The sequence below is a fragment of the Elephas maximus genome, chromosome 9, assembly GCF_024166365.1.
Source record: "Elephas maximus indicus isolate mEleMax1 chromosome 9, mEleMax1 primary haplotype, whole genome shotgun sequence".
Taxonomy (NCBI): Eukaryota; Metazoa; Chordata; class Mammalia; order Proboscidea; family Elephantidae; genus Elephas; species Elephas maximus.
The window spans coordinates 8,370,653-8,387,154 of record NC_064827.1 but is presented as its reverse complement, the minus strand read 5'-3'; the positions used below and the strand labels follow the sequence as shown (position 1 = coordinate 8,387,154).

The 16,502-nt window shown below is 47.6% G+C and overlaps 1 protein-coding gene across 7 annotated transcripts in view; it reads left to right on the top strand.

Annotated features, from left to right (window-relative positions):
• Positions 1–16,502, top strand: part of SMARCA2 (SWI/SNF related, matrix associated, actin dependent regulator of chromatin, subfamily a, member 2) — a 216,254-nt gene that overhangs the window by 145,833 nt on the left and 53,919 nt on the right. For all 7 annotated transcript variants that reach the window (XM_049896949.1, XM_049896950.1, XM_049896943.1 and 4 more), the window contains exon 27: positions 1,209–1,427. In XM_049896949.1, coding sequence (XP_049752906.1) covers positions 1,209–1,427 — 219 coding nt within the window. The remainder of the gene's footprint in view (positions 1–1,208; positions 1,428–16,502) is intronic.

The following is a 16,502-nucleotide window of genomic DNA, read 5'->3' as shown; positions in this document are numbered from 1 at the left end:
TTTGTAGTTATAGATCAAGGCCAAGTGTGTGGTCCTTAGCTTATTTATAAGTGAAATGGATTTTAGAAAGAGAGCAGAAATTGGGAAAAGAAGCGTTTTACTGATATCCCTAATATGAAGGGCATGGGAGGAAGCCATTTCACGTATGCGTTAACCAGTCGAGATAGGATTACCTGTGAGGCCTCTCTGTCTCTGTGTCTTAGTTCTCTAGTGCTGCTGTAACAGAAATACCACAAGTGGATGGCTCTAACATTCTTTCGCATTTTAGGAGGCTAGAAATCGGAATTCAGGGCGCCAGCTCCAGGGGAAGGCTTTCGCTCTCTACCGGCTCTGGGGGGAGGTCCTTGTCATCAACCTTCCCCTGATCTAGGAGCTTCGCAGTGCTGTTGTCCTGATTTTTATTTTAATCAATAGACTCACTCTTTTAATGAAACAATCAAGACAACAAAAATCAGTGACCTACCTGGCTCTGCAGAATAGCCGCGCACAGTTGGACGTGTGGGCACATAAATGGTTTTGTGAGTCAGTTGGCCATGGTGGCGCAGGGCTTAAGTGCACAGCTGCTAACCAAAAGGTCGGCAGTTGAAATCCACCAAGCATTCCTTGGAAACTCTGTGGGGCAGTTCTACTCTGTCCTATAGGGTCACTATGAGTCGGAACCAACTCGACAGCAGTGGTTTTTATGGGTTATTCTTAAGGAGTAGCTTTGTGCAACGTGAACATGAAGAAAAAGGAATCCTTAAAAAGAATATTTTTAAATGAATAAATAAATTTCAAAAGACAGGCACAGAGGAAGGGATTTTGCCTTGCAAAATCTTCCTCCCGGCCACTGAGCTTTAGGGATGACCTAGAACAAGTCAAGCAGGATGGGGGGGCTCCATGGAGACTACGTTGTCCCTGGGTGGCACTCAACTACTAACTGAAAGGTTGGTTCAAACCCACCCAGAAGTCACTCGCAAGGAAGGCCTGGCAATCTGCTTCTGAAAAATCAGCCTTTGGAAACACTGTGGGGCACCGTTGTACTCTGACACCCATGGGGTCACCATGGGTCAGAATCCACTAGATGGCAACTGGTTGATTGGTTGATGGAGGATATGAAAGGGACCCTGCAGCCCTTTGGGGTAACTTGTGAGTTTTATGTGCCGGTAGGGCTACCCTAGAGAGAGCCTCCCTTTTCCCTCTGGTGACACCTTTGTTACTGTCCCCAGCGTATGGACATGGACCGGCGCCGGGAGGACGCGCGGAACCCGAAGCGCAAACCTCGCTTGATGGAGGAAGACGAGCTGCCCTCCTGGATCATTAAAGATGACGCCGAGGTGGAGAGGCTGACTTGTGAAGAAGAGGAAGAGAAGATATTTGGCAGGGGGTCTCGCCAGCGCCGGGACGTGGACTACAGTGACGCCCTCACGGAGAAGCAGTGGCTAAGGGTAAGTGCAACTTTCCCAGCTGCTCTTTCTCAAAGATGTGTTTTGTGGGCGCAGAGAAAGCAGACGGCGTTGGCATCCATAGGGGGGCGAGCGGCTGATAAAGGGGGAGTTTTAGAAAATGAAGTCATTCTGCTGTGGTGGTGGAGTCGTTCTACGTTTCAGGGCAATGCTAGAAAAAATGTAACAGAGAATTATTTTATTTCATTTTATTTTATTTTATTTCTTCTGCTAGAGCACAATCTGCTATTGGAAGCGCAGCTTTATTAGAGCCGTGAGACCCACTGATGTTTTATGACCAATTGCCTGGTCATGCTTTGCTCTCTCAAGCTTAGAGCCAAAATGTGGAAGGGGCCTTAGAGATTTCTTGAATAATGCCCTCTCATTTCGTGGTCTTTGACTGGGGCCTTTACTTTTCCAAGGTCTGCGGATAGTTTGGGGGACAGCAGTGAACCCTAGCTGCATGATTTTGTAGATCCATAGAACATTAGAGTTGGAAGGTGACCTTGTCCTCAGTTGGTTTTCCAGACAGAGACGTTGAGGCCCAGGGAGGTTAAGTGGCCACGCAGGGACCGTGCACACACAAACCAAACCAGTTGCTGTCAAGTCGATTCCGACTCGTGGCGATTCCTATGGAACTGCCCCGTAGGGTTTTCAAGGCTGCGACCTTTCAGAAATGGATCGCCAGGCCTGTCTTCCAAGACGCCTCTGGGTGGGTTCGAACCTCCAACCTTTCAATTAGTAGTTGAGCGCTTCACCATTTGCACCACCCATAAAAACCCAAACTACTTGCCATCAAGTCAATTCTGACTCATGGCAACCCCACGTGTTGCAGAGTAGAGCTGTGCTCCTTAGGGTTTTCAATGGATGGGTTTTTGGAAGGCCTTTTTTCCGAGGTATCTCTGGGTAGACTTGAACCTCCAGCCTCTCGGTTAGTGCCACTTGTGCCACTGTGGGACTCACTGTGCCAGCTAGAAATAACAGAATCCATGAGTGCCCATGCATTTGTATGCCTGCTTCCAGCCTGATCTGATCTGTCCATTACCAGCGCAAGCTGGAGCCTGGGACTCGAGTCCCTGACGCTCGGAAGGGTGGTCCTGTAACGCTTTCCCTTTGGGAAATGATGATTTCGGACTTTGACTCAGGGCTGAAATCTCAGAATGTGGGGAGGGGAGCACAGCCATGTCCAAGCGCTCCCAGAAGGCGCTGGTGTGAACGTTGAGGCCAGCAGAGCGCTTTCATGTGAAGGGTCAGCTCTACTTTCCACTACCGGGAGGAGCCTGGGTACCTATACTGGCAGAACTGCCCTGGCCACGTGCTCCAGACAGGGTCCAGAGAGCCGTTCGGGGAACAGCAAATGGAATTGGGTGAAAACCAAACAAAATAGAGGCTGTTACTGTGAGTTGTTCATTTTATCAAAAGGGAATACAATTCCCAGGCTGTGTAAGACGGGCGTTTTAGGGCCCAGGCTGTCAGTGGGTAGGTGGGTAGAAAAAGGCACTGGGAAGTCTTTGGAGACTGAATAGCAAAGGAAGACCAGTCTTGGCACCACTCGAGATGTGATTTTCTCAGGATGGTGTATGATGAGAGGGACGTGACTTGAATTCCAAAATGACAGAAGCCTGCAGTGTTCTGGAGAGAGGCTGACAACAGCGTCCTTCATATTTATGATGGAACACTTGTGTTCAGCATGTATCTTGTGTGCAGTTGTGTGACCGTCATATCCAGTCAAATAATGTCCGTGGCCTCAGAGTGCAGTTGTATAGATTTCCTTTGTTTCGCTCTTTTGAGGTGGGAGTTTTATCATTAAGATCCCTTCTATAATGTAAAGAATTTTTTGTTTGTTTAATATTCATTTCCGAGCTCAGGAAAATTCTGTTCCCTTTCTTTTTTTGTTTAAGCAGCAAATTTAAGCACTAAGAGTCTTGTTATGGGAGACGAGTCAGTGATCTAGGCCAGCATTTTAAAGTCAGTCTTTATAGATCTCCTATCTCCAGAGACGACAAAGAAAATCATCCTGTTTATTGGGCAGGAGTGTAGCTGAATTTATCCTTTTTTATTACCACTGGAAAATGCTCTTAAGAAAAGTCATATTACGAATCTTAGGATATTTTCAAGTTTAAGGTAGCTCATTTTTTTTCTCTTTCTCATTCAGTTTACCTCTCTAATGATTAGCACGGTACCGTGCACATAATAAGACTCAGCGAATGTCTGTGAGAATAAAGTATAACTTTCTAAGAGGAAAGTGGAAAGTTACTAATTTGCCCGTAGTGTTAGGGTCACGTTTCCATCTTTGCTGTATCTGGAAGATTTCCTCTTATCTATAACGTAAGCCAGGAGCTCTGGTGGTACAGTGGTTAGGGGCTCTGTTGCTAACCAAGAGGTCAGCGGTTCAAACCCACCTAGCAGCTCTGTGGGAGAAAGACCTGGAAGCCTGCTTTCATAAAGATTACAGGCTTGGAAACCCTGTGGGGTGGTTCCACTCTATCCTGTAGGGTCGCTATGAGTCGGAATCAACTCAATGGTACGCAACAGCAATATAAAATAAAAAATATATATATATAACATACACGGCAAAAATGGTAGGAAACTAGTTTGCTTTACAAAATGATACTGGAAAATTGATGTTTGTAATTTTAACCCTAAGGTGCCTGGGGGGAAGATTGTAACTCATTTAAGAAGATGCGCCTGTTTTCAGCCCCGCTTTAGTGTAATATATCCTTTATAATCTAATCATTTGAAAACGATATGCCCATATTTGGCATGAACTAGTAGCTTGCTGTTAACCAGGCCGTGCAATTAACACAGAACACCCCGTGGCCTAAGCGTTAAAAATGTTTACCGTCTAGTGTTCTTCTTTTTCACCAGCAGCAATCCTGCCTAATATAAGTCTATTAAACTCTTTTGATAATAACAAGATATTCAAGGGCATCGCACAGGCCAGAGTGTGAAGTGCCGTGTCCTATGTGCGTGTAGTTAAGCAAGTTGAGCAAAAGCAGCCCACAGGGCCTTGACAGGGACTTTGGCAGGGACCGGCGCGTAAGAAGTACTGCAGCGGAACTCACAGAATTCCTCTCTTCCCTGGTGGTGGTGTGCAAAACCCGCTTGGCAGGGCCTCCGGATGCATGGAATCCCGAGCTGGCAGGGAGCTGGTGGAGCAGCTCCCATTCCTGCTTAAGTTATATTCCTGTGGCACAGTGGTTAAGAGGTTGGCTGCTAACCAAAAGGTCGGCAGTTCGAATCCACCAGCCGCTCCTTGGAAACCCTGTGGGGCAGTACCACTCAGTCCTGTAGGGTCGCTATGAGTCAGAGTTGACTCGACGGGAATGGTTTTTTTTTTTTTTTTGGCAGCACCCATGCCAAGAGAGTGCCCCTCCCTAAAAAGAAGCATACCTCCTGCTTGTCTTCCTGGTCCCTCCTCCAGAGTGGAGTCAGCCCTGACAGTTAGCTCCTCCTCCTCTTTCCCTGTAGCTGCCCCTCAATGGCCGCTGTTCCATTTCCTGGGGTGGGCCGCAGGACATTTTTCCATCTTTAGCATCACAGCCCTCTGGATGAAATATTGGAGGACTGATGTCCACTCTGGAATGAACTTCCCCTACCCCGTCTTTTTCTTTTGATGTTCTCTCATCCTTCAAGGCCCTACTCGGTTGCCACCTCCTCTTTGATACCTTGCCAAATAAATGCCAATTGTACTTTCCATCCATCTTAGCTACCTAGTGCTGCTGTGACATATACCACAAAGTCAGCGTATTGAAAGAACAGAAATTTATTTTCTCACGGTTCTGGAGGCCAAGTCCAAATCAGCAGGGTCTTGGTGGTGTCAATTCCTTCCTTGTTGATAAACCCCTTGCCCTCCAGTTGACCCCAACTCATAGCAACACTAGAGTCCTTGTCGATAGCCCTGGGTATTTCTTGGTTCCTTGGCTGGTAGATAATCCTCCCATAGCAACTGTCTTCCCATGCGTATGTGTGTCTGTCTGTCTGTCCGTCCTGGTCTTTTTATGACCCATAAGTGATTAGGTTTAGGACCCAGCCTGTTGATGGTTATGTTACTTTAGATTGCATTATGGAAGATGATTACATCACATCATATCACATCATATTGAACTATGGAAGATAGTCTGCTCTGCTTAGGGTCAACTGATCTAGTCACATGTAAGTACTGTATGACAGCAACTAGACTAGTGTTTGGCCAAACCACTGGGAACCATAGCCTAGCCAGGATGGCACATGAAATTCACCATCACACCACTGCACTGTCACCTTCCTTTGGTATTCTTCTGTTCCAACTCAAACCCAATTGCCCAGTATTCTTGGTAGTTAACAGCATGCCCACTTTCTTAATTTGCTGGTAAACTGGATCTACATCTTGTTAGAGCTTAGGACTTCTGTTTGCAAATAGTAAGTGCCTTTGGATCGCGAAACTGAAATTGCGCTGGACTGATTAGTAAGAAAGGAGCTCTGGTGGCTGCGAACTGAAGGGTCAGCAGTTTGAGCCCGTGAGCTGCTCCGTGGGAGAAAGATGTGGCAGTCTGTTTCTGAAAAGATTTACAGCCTTGGAAATCCTATGGGAGAGTTCTACTCTGACCTGTAGGGTTGCTTTGAGTCACAATCGACTTAACGGCATCTGATTTGCTTTGTTTTGGGATTAGTAAGAGTACAGACCAAGGTCACGGTCACTGCTGTTAGGTGCCGTTGAGTTGATTCTAACTCATAGCGACCCTACAAGATAGGGTAGAACTGCCCCCCAGAGTTTCTAGGCCTGCAGTCTTTACAGAAGCAGACTGCCCCCCATCTTTTTCCCGTGGAATAGCTGGTGGGTTCAAGCCGCTGATCTTTCAGTTAGCAACTGAGCACTTAACCACTGCTCCACCAGAGCTCCTTATGTGAAATAAAATTAAAACATTTCGTTCCTCGTTGCACTAGCCGCATTGCAAGCGCTCAGTAGCCACATGTGGCGAGAGACCACCTCGTTGGACACTGCACCTGTAAAAAGTACCTGTCTCCCAGAAACTTCCCCTGGGCGGCACTGAGCGCTAAAAAATCCACCAGAGACCTGTGGCTGCCCGTGGCTCCTGGGAGTTCAGTGTACTGAGAGTCACACAATGTCTTTGTGGTGCAATGGTTAACAGCTCGGCTGCTAACCAAAAGTTCGACAGTTCGAATCCACCACTTGCTCCTTGGAAACCCTATGGGGCAGTCCTACTCTGTCCTGTGGGGTCACCATCAGTCGGAATCCACTGGACGGCAATGGGTTTGGTTTTAGGCTTAACTAACCAACTCGTCAGTTACTGTTAGTGGACTCTGACTCATGGTGACCCCTACGTGTGTCGGAGCGAAGAGCCCTTGGAACTGATTAAACTTGTTTCTTTTTCCACAAAGCCCGATTTAGGCTGTTGTCAGAAAATTTAGGCTGTTTGGAAGTCAAAGACGTTTACTTGTCTTTTTTGTATTTGCATTTGTCTTTAGCGATCTTAATCCTATTCGCTGGGTGGGGAAAAAGGTTAATGTACTCAGCTGCTAACCGAGAGGTTGGAGGTTTGAGTCCACTCAGCGGTGCGTGGGAAGAAAGGCCTGGCCATCTGCTTCTGAAAAATCAGCCGTTGAAAACCCAGTGGAGCACAGTTTTGCTCGGACACTCACAGGGCTGACGTGAGTCAGAGTCACCTCCATGGCGACTGGGTAATCTTCCTCAAGGCCGTGGGTTGCTTCCTGAATAGGGGCTGGCCTCTAGAAGATATGAAACAGGCATTAATGTGGGTTTAAGAATTTGATCTCCGTTACTATTTTGTAAATTTTCTGTGGTGTGCCCAAGGTGGTAACGATGCTAACAGCTTGCATTCAGATACTAACCGAAAGGTTGGCTGGTTGAACCCACCCAGCACTGCTGCAGAAGAAAGTCCCGGGGATCTGCTTTCAGCCAAGAAAACCCTGTGGAGCAGTTGTACTCTGTACCACATGGGGTCGTCATGAGTCAGGCCACTCAACAGCAACAGGGTTTTATATGTAGGTGTGTGCTTGTGTACCCACAAAAACTGGCTCATTTTGATACTTTCTTGGGAAAAAATACCTTTGTTTCTTTCTGTGTGAAAGCAGGCACTCCGTCTCTCTAAACTGGGAGACTTCACATGACCCAGCCAGCCAGGATTTCTCAGTTTAACTTCAGCCCCATGTGCACTGGCCGCGATGTTTCTAGCATCATAATGCAGCCATTGCTGTTAAGGTGGGGGCTCCATGCAATTGGGGTACCTGTAAAGGTAAAAAGTGGGCCTGGAGGGTGCTTTCCGGGAGGTCTGGTTTTCTCTTTTTCCTGTTCCTTTGCTCCTTCTGCCAACTTCAGAATCTTCTCCTTCTGCAAAGCCTTCGGTGATACCCTCGACTTTATCTAATTGCTGAGTGAGTGGTTTCTTGCCCCCAGCACTTGGAGATAATTGGAATGCAATCTGAAGTGTGTGCTCTGTATAATATTTAATCACCAGCCTCATGGAGGAAATGAACTTTGGAGAGGATGCCTTTGTCTCACGGTAGATCTGATGTGCCTCCAAACTACGTGATTTGAAAAGGCCCCTGTTAACTGCTGGTGTTACCTTTCTACGGTGATATCCCCCTGCTGTGGCATCATGGTGTACCCATGTGTGTGCTTCTTTAGGGGTGCTGCCCGAGCTTCTGGCCGTGAAGGAAGGTAAACCAGTAATCAGCTGCCCTTGAGTCAGCTCTGACTCATGGCAACTCCATGTGCGTCAGAGCAAAACTGTGCTCCTCAGGGTTTACAGTGCTGATTTTGCGGAAGTAGATCGCCAGTCCTTTTTTCCAAGGTGCCTCTGGCTGGGCTTGAACTTCCAACCTTTTGGCTAGCAGCCAAGCTCATTAACCGTTTGCACCACCAGGGATGGTAAAGGAGGATAGCTGTGTGTTTTGTAATGCCCTGTGCAGTAGGGCCCCACCGAACGCTGCGTAAATGACGGCGGTCGGACTCACGCCCTCCGATCTTGAGATCTAGTGAGGGATACAGCTAGCTTTAGAAGCCGTGGGATTCAAGAGGAACCTGAAGGAATGGCAGAACACCCTCTTTTTCCTTGACCAGTCTGTCACCAGACAAGAGCTTGAGCCTGACTGGGATCCCCCATAGTTGTTGGTTGTTGTTGTTGTTAGCTGCCTTCAAGTCGGCGCCCGACTCATGGTGATCCCATACACAACAGAATGAAACAGTGTCTGGTCCTGCTTCACCCCACAATCGGTTGCAGATTGGAGTGTTATGATCCACAGGGCTTTCATTGGCTGATTTTTGGAACAAGATCACCAGGCCTTTCTTCCTAGTCTGTCTTAGTGTGGAAGCTTTGCTGACACCTGTTCAGTATCCTAGCAACATGCAGGCCTCCACTGACAGACGGGAGGGGTACACTGGCTGGGAATCGAACCTAGGCCCCAGCATGGAAGGTGGTAATTCTACCACTGAACCACTACTTCCCTCTGACAACTAAAAGGATTTTGGGGGTCTCCCCTTCCCAAAGCTCAAAATGGAGAAAACCAATAGGCCTTGAAAATATGTAATAATAAAATACGTAATAGAGAATCTCTGGTGATGTAATGGTTAAGCACTTAGCTGCTAACCAGAAGGCTGGTGGTTCGAACCCACCCAGTGGCTCCACGGGAAAAAATATCTGGTGATCTGCTTCCGTACAGATTTAAAAAAAAAAAAAAAAACCCAAATTCATTCCTTCGAGTCAATTCCAACTCATAGCCACTGTACAGGACAAAGTAGAAGTGCCCCATAGGGTTCCCTAGGCAGTCTGCTTCTGTAAAGATGACAGCCTTGGAAACCCTGTGGGGCAGTTCTGTTCTGTCCTATAGGGTCACTATGAGACAGAATCAATTAGATGGCGGTGTAGGTAAACTGTAGTGTGTTCATCCGTTCATAGACTCAGCCAGTGTCTATAATCACTGGACATACTAGTCAAGGAGCCCCAGTGGCACAACAGTTAAACACTGAGCTGCTAACCGAAAGGTGGGTGGTTTGAACCCATCCAGCAGCTCCTCAGGAGAAAGACCTGGTGACCTGCTTCGTAAAGATTACAGCCTGTGAAACTCTATGGGGCCGTTCTGCTCTGTCACACGGGGTTACAACTCTATGGGGTCGTTCTACTCTGTCACATGGGGTTACAGTGAGTGGGAATCAACTCAACAGCACACAACAACAACAACAACAAAAATAATATGTAAAGGTAAAGTAAAACTTGAGACCTCCCAGTGGAACTTATCCTTGGGTCTTAAGAAGCCACATCACAGCAGGAGGCAAATATCAGATCAGATCACTGAGTGACCCTCCTTTCCCTCCCTCCCCAGGCTACTCTCTACAGAGGAGTTAGTCCCAGGGAAGAAGTTAGGGTTTTCAACAAAACATTTGAAATCCTGTTGAAATACACGGTGAGAAATAACAAAATACGTCCTTGCATCTACGCAGCGGTAGGCTGCAGACGTTTCTCCCTCTAGAAACCCTTGGGACAGGATTCAGCATAAGGCGGCCTGAAGCCAGAGGAAGGGGGCAGAATCAGCTGCTCAGCTATAAGCCCAACTGGGAGCGTCAGCGAGTCTACGAAATGTTCTTTTCTCCTAAAATAATTTATTTTCTGCTGGCAAGATTTTTTTTTTTTTTTGTATCCTTTATTTTAGGACAGTGTGCATAATACTTTTAATATCTTGCTGCTCTTGTTTTCTTGCTTTAAATAGCCTTCCCTTGCTTCTTGCTTGAAGATCTAAGAAGACTTGAACAAACTGGCTTTTTTTTCTATTATTAAATGGCATTTGAGCTTTTAAAATCGGGTCACCAGATTTGCTAGGGCAGGATTTTCTGCCAAGCTGCATTTCCGTTTTTATACACAAGGGAGAGCTAAAGTCCTAGAATACAGATTTGGGTTTTGCCAAATTCCATGCTCTTTAGGGAGTATTGAACTGATTAACGGTGGGAAGAGTTGTGAACTGGTCTGGAGAAATCTCTGACAATGAACAAAGAATTTTGATAAATTTCTACAATTTTATTCTCAAATCTATTGACAAAATTGCTTTCAGAGCGTTTGGACTTCAGCGTGCTCCCTTTCGTCAGAATTCGTGGGGTAAATTTACCAGAACAGTCGTCAGAGGGCCGACTAAAACAGGTATTATAGGTTGGGAAATGAGAGACTTGTTTTGATTGATATTTAGAACTCTGATGTTTTGAAATACCTGGAGTTTCTGGTCTCAAGTTTTATCCTTTGAATTTCGGATTCAGCTCTGAAATCAAACTCGATCATTAAGAGTAACCGTGAGAAATTCCTGGCTCTGGCCTGCAGATGCTAACGAGCCCAAATAAATTCACAGTATCGACTTGATGGCAGTGGGTTAGATGGAGTGGAGTTCTACTGGCGCAGTGGTTAAGAGCTCGGCTGCTAACCAGAAGGTCGGCAGTTCGAATCCACCAGCCGTCCCTTGGAAACGCTATGGGGCAGTTCTACTCTATCCTATGGGGTTGCTGTATGTTGGAACCGACTCAGTGGCAACAGGTTTGGTTTGGTTTTCCTCACTCAGTTAATGGAATTGTTGTTGTTAGTTGCCATCGAGTTGGCTCCAATTCATGGTGACCCCATGTTCAACAAAAGGAAATGTTGCCCAGCCCTGTACCATCTTCACTATCGTTAGCACACTCAAGTCCATTGTTGCAGCCACTGTGTACTCTGAGTGCTTTCCAACCTAGGGGCTCATCTTCCAGCTCTATATTAAACAATATTCTGTTGTGATCCATAGGTCCCACCTCCCCAATTTCTGACATAGATCACCAGGCCTTTCTTCCTAGTCTTTTATAGTCTGGAAGTTTCGCTGAAACCTGTCCACCATAGGTGACCCTGTTGGTATTTGAAATACTGGCGGCATAGCTTCTAGCACCACAGCAACACACAAGGCACCACAGTGCGACAACCTGACAGACAGGTGGTGGCTAACAGAATTAAAGGGGGTGTGATATGTTTACTTGCTGAGGAAGTTATGGGATCTGGCCAAAGATCTGCCGACCCCGACATCATCTGTCCTTACTCCAGTCGTCTATGTAACCCTCCATTCCCGCAGGAAGAGGCTGGCCGAAGGGGAAGAGTTTTGAGGCTTGTGATCAGGAGCCTGCAGCGCTGGGCCTGGCTCTGCTTCCAGCTAGGGATGGGATCTCGGGCAGGTCCCTCACTCTCGGGGATTCAGGTGCCCCATCTCTGGTTTGCAAGGTTCCTTCTTCCTAAACCAAAAAAACCAAACCCACTGCCGTCGAGTCAATTCCGACTCATAGCGACCCTATAGGACAGAGTAGAACTGCCCCATAGAGTTTCCAATTTTTTTTCTGGTAGATTCGAACTGCAGACCTTTTGGTTAGCAGCCGTAGCTCTTAACCACTATGCCACCAGGGTTCCCTCTTTCCTCCTAAGGAAGGGTAATCTCCCAAAGCTCCCAGAGCTGCTTTCACTGTGGGTGGCTTCAGTAACGACCATCCCTTTCTTGTCAGCGGGCACATGGGTGCAGGCTGGTAAAAGCCGATACAATTCGGCACACATTTATTGAACATTGATTAGCACGAAGCCACACGCTGTGCTTGGCCCTGGGAAAGGGCAGTCATCGGCATGTTTCCGTTCCTTCCCGTCGTGGCTGGTCCGCCTTGTTAGTGCAATTAAGAGTCAGGTCTGAGATGCTGTTAAAGACGATATTGCACAGTTAGCCACCTGGAAGAACTTGTCAAGAGCCATGCTCCAAGTGCACACAGATGTGAGTTAATAGCGATGGAAATAGATGAATTTGCCCTCGATGGTTTGTTGTTAACTGTTCAGGAAATCAGCAGTTTCAACAGCACTGATACAAGTTTCTGCAGGAGTTGGAGCGTCATTGCCCTAGGGGTGTTATTTACAAGTTACCCTCCCCCCCAACCTCCGGCTGTCCCAGCAGGTAAGGGGGAGCCACCCCTTGGCCCCCAGACACAGAAGCCGAAGGGGCCATCTCTGTTGGCTGCAGGGAGGCTCAGGCCTCTCCTTCAGCAGCATACCTGTGCTCATCTGTCTTCTACCTGCCCTGCTTGGCCCCAAACCTTTTACAAAAGAACAAGAGATTCAGGGGCCAAGATAATAAGGAGCTGGAGCATGGGACGTTTGCAGATTCCTGGCATCCTGGAAGATTTTTCTGTATGCTCACAACAGGTCAGCTAGACCTAGGGAGGTCAAGGTTGGGGGACTGTTCCAAAACAGATATCAGCTGGGATCGGCCCTGCATAGAACCCTCCAGAGGCTTCCCATTGCCAGGGTAATGAAGCCCAAATACTTGGTCTTTGGGGCCCTGGTGGTGCAGTGGTTGAGGGCTACAATGGCTGCTAACCAAAAAAGGTCAGCAGTTCAAATCCACCAGCCGCTCCTTGGAAACCGTATGGGACGGTTCTTCTCTGTCCTATAGAGTCAGAATCCACCCACGGCAATGGCTTTGGTTTTGGGTTTGACTTGGTCTGTAAGGCCAAGTTCATGGACACCCTGGTGGGCACAAAAGGTTAAGCAGGCGCTCGACTACCAGCCAAAAGGTTGGCAGTTCGAACCCACCCAGAGGCGCCTCAGAAGGCAGGCCTGGAGATCTGTTTCCGAAAGGTCACAGCCTTGAAAACCCTGTGGAGCCATTCTACTTTGCACACGCGGGGTGGCCGTGAGTCAGGATCCACCCAATGGCCACTAACAACAACAATAAGGCTGAGGTCATCTGGCCTCCACCCGCCCTGGGGTCTTGTCTCCTCCCCTTGCTGTCGGAGCAGCGGCTGTACTGGCTCATTCTGGTCCGCGAATAAGCTTCCAAGTAGCTATTACCCGTCTGGGGAGGCACAAACCCTCCTCTTCACGTGGCCGTTGAGGTTCTCCTTCTAATGATCCTCCCCAGAGAGACTACCCTGACCACCCTAGCTGAAATGGCCAGCTCCTGCCCCTGTCTAATGGTCTTCCCCAGGGAGACCACCCTGACCACCCTAGCTGAAATGGCCAGCTCCTGCCCTTGTCTAAGGGTCCTCCGCAGAGAGACCACCCTAGCTGAAATGGCCAGCTCCTGCCCCTGTCTAAGGGTCCTCCCCAGGGAGACCACCCTGACCACCTTAGCTGAAATGGCCAGCTCCTGCCCCTGTCTAACCGTCCTCCCCAGGGAGACCACCCCAACCACCCTAGCTGAAATGGCCAGCTCCTGCCCCTGTCTAACGGTCCTCCCCAGGGAGACCACCCTGACCACCCTAGCTGAAATGGCCAGCTCCTGCCCCTGTCTAATGATCCTCCCAGGGAGACCACCCCAACTACCCTAGCTGAAATGGCCAGTTCCTGCCCCTGTCTAACGGTCCTCCCCAGGGAGACCACCCTAGCTGAAATGACCAGTTCCTGCCCCTGTCTAACGGTCCTCCCCAGGGAGACCACCCTAGCTGAAATGGCCAGCTCCTGCCCCTGTCTAACGGTCCTCCCCAGGGAGACCACCCCGACCACCCTAGCTGAAATGGCCAGCTCCTGCCCCGTCACATTGCTGCCGTTGTTGTCACTTGCCATCCCGTCAGCCCTTACTGTGACGACCCCATACACAGTGAAACAGCACACTGCCCAGTCCTGTGCCATCCCCAGGATCGCTCCAGATCTGACTCTTGTGCTCCATAGGGTTTTCACTGGATGACTTTCCAAAGTGGATTGCCAGGCCTTTCTTCCTAGTCCATCTTAGCCTGAAAGCTCTGCTGAAACCTGTTCAGCATCACAGCAGCGTGCAAGCCTGTACTGACAGACGGGTGGTGGCTGCACGTGAGGTTCATTGGCTGTGAATCCCACCTGGGTCATGGAAGGCGAGAATTCTACCGCTGAACCATCACTGTCCCTGCACTATCACATAACTAGGTACATTTTCTTCATGACACCTACCACTCTCTGAAGTCTTTCTCCTTGTGTCCTTAACGCTAGAATTAGAACCAAAAAACCAAACCTGTTGCCCTCGACTCAGTTCCAACTTGTAGCAACCCTATGAGACAGAGTAGAACTGCCCCATAGGGTCTCCAAGACTGTAATCTTTATCGAAAAAGACTGCCACACCTTTCTCCCGTGGAGCAACTGGTGGGTTTGAACCGCCGACCTTTCGATGCGCAGCTGAGTGCTTTAAGCACTGCACCACCAGGGCTCCTTCCACTAGTACTGTATCTTTCCCAAATAATGTGGCCATGTAAATATAATGCGCAGAAATGATGAAATTAAGTAAAACATTCCTGGCATAGCGGGCCCACGCATGTACCACACATGGCTCCTGATAGTCTCAGAAGTGAATTTCCGCCTCATTCATCCGTCCTCCCTTATTACAGATAAATTATTTCTGTTCATTTTCTTTAATCTCCTGCTTATGTGTGTAAAAACAGTTGGAAAATTTTACTTTTGATCATAATCATATAAGAAAGGTATAAGCCATGGTAGAGAAGTCATGGATTGAGTTTGGTAGTCCGCTAGCCATCAGAAAGCAAATCATCGAAACCATGTGTTTGGTTCTATTTTGCTTTAAGTCGATAACACCTACCTTAAGTGAAGTTTCCGCCTGATCAGAAATAGAAATCGAAGTCAGCAACATGTTAAAAAAAAAAAAAAAAATTGACGTAGCATGCTTATGAAAATAATACGTCAGGGGGTGACTTTGCATGGTTGGCAAAAAACGTATACTATGCGCGTTATTTGCATAAAAGTACGGTATTAAGCCCCAAGAAAGCCAGGGCCCTTACCTGTCTTGCCCACCATGTATCTCAGCACCTGGAGCGGCATCGCTCATAGTGAGCGCTCAACGACTGTTTGTGAGTAAATAGATTGTGAATGAACAGCCAGAAGTGAGGGCTGGGAGGGGAGATTTGGTTGGCAAAGTTGGTTAAATAGTGTGTTTTCTTGGTTAATGTGGGTCAAGGCAGAAATTGTTAGCATTCTTTCCCACTAGATTCTAGCGATCTGTGTCTTCTCGTAAAGATTTCTTACCTAAAGGAATTCTAAAGGCGTGCAATTTTGGTATAATAGCACTTTTGAGCTCTTCAAGAATTTGAAGGCTCCATCCTAACTCCTGAGCACATTAATGATTATTTAAACATGCCTTGAAAAGCTACAACCATTGCTTCAACCCAGATATTCCTCAAAAATTCTCACCGAGTTTCCAACAGCTGTCTTTTAGCTCAAACCCTCATTTCCTTTTTCAGCAAACACTGGATTAATATGTCTAACTCAAAATTAAACGACAATAAAAAGAACTCAATGAATTGGGTTTTCAGTTTTAGCTCTCACCAAGAAAGTTCCCCACAGAGAACGCTGGCTTTAATCACCATGCCGAATACCTTTCAGAGGGCTTCCTTTTTTTATCTTCTGTTGAAGAATATTGGATTGTCAGAACCGAGGGGAAAAAACTGGATGAGACTGTGAGACTTAGCTTTAGGCAGAAGTTTGGTTGGTCTGCCACTGCTGCTGAAAGACAGCACTTAGGGTCACTGTGCTCGTGGCCCCTTGCAGAAAGTGTGTTCACAATGGCTGATGCTGGACCTTAGAAGATTTTCCACTTGCTCCCTGTAGAATATTTTCCCAAGCATTATTTAAAATGACATCATCCCCAAAGCTGCAGCTTTATGGAGGCTGCCAGATTTTCTTTTCTTCCCGTCGTCCACAGTTGCCTCTGATAACTTAAGGGGAGGAAAACTGACTCAGGCATCAGGATTTGGGGGTTCTGTTCCAGAGCTGTCATTGTCCTGCAGCGTGACATCTTGGCTACATCGCTTCACCTCCAGTTTCCTCGTCTGTGTGTTGGAGTCTTTGTGAAGGGGGCCTGGGGTGGGGTGGGGACGAGAGCACGTCCCAGTCTCCTACCCTGTCATTCTTTTCCTTCCCTGACAGGTCTCCACCTTCCACCGTTTCCGGCTTTCGCCAGGTTTTACTGCAGAGGGTTCGCTGACGCATAATTTTATTTTCCTCCATTTTATCTTGTGTTAAGTGAATCTAACGACTGACTGTTCCATTAGCTGCATCTTTCTGCATTGTTATAATCATTACCTGAATCACCTGGACCGTC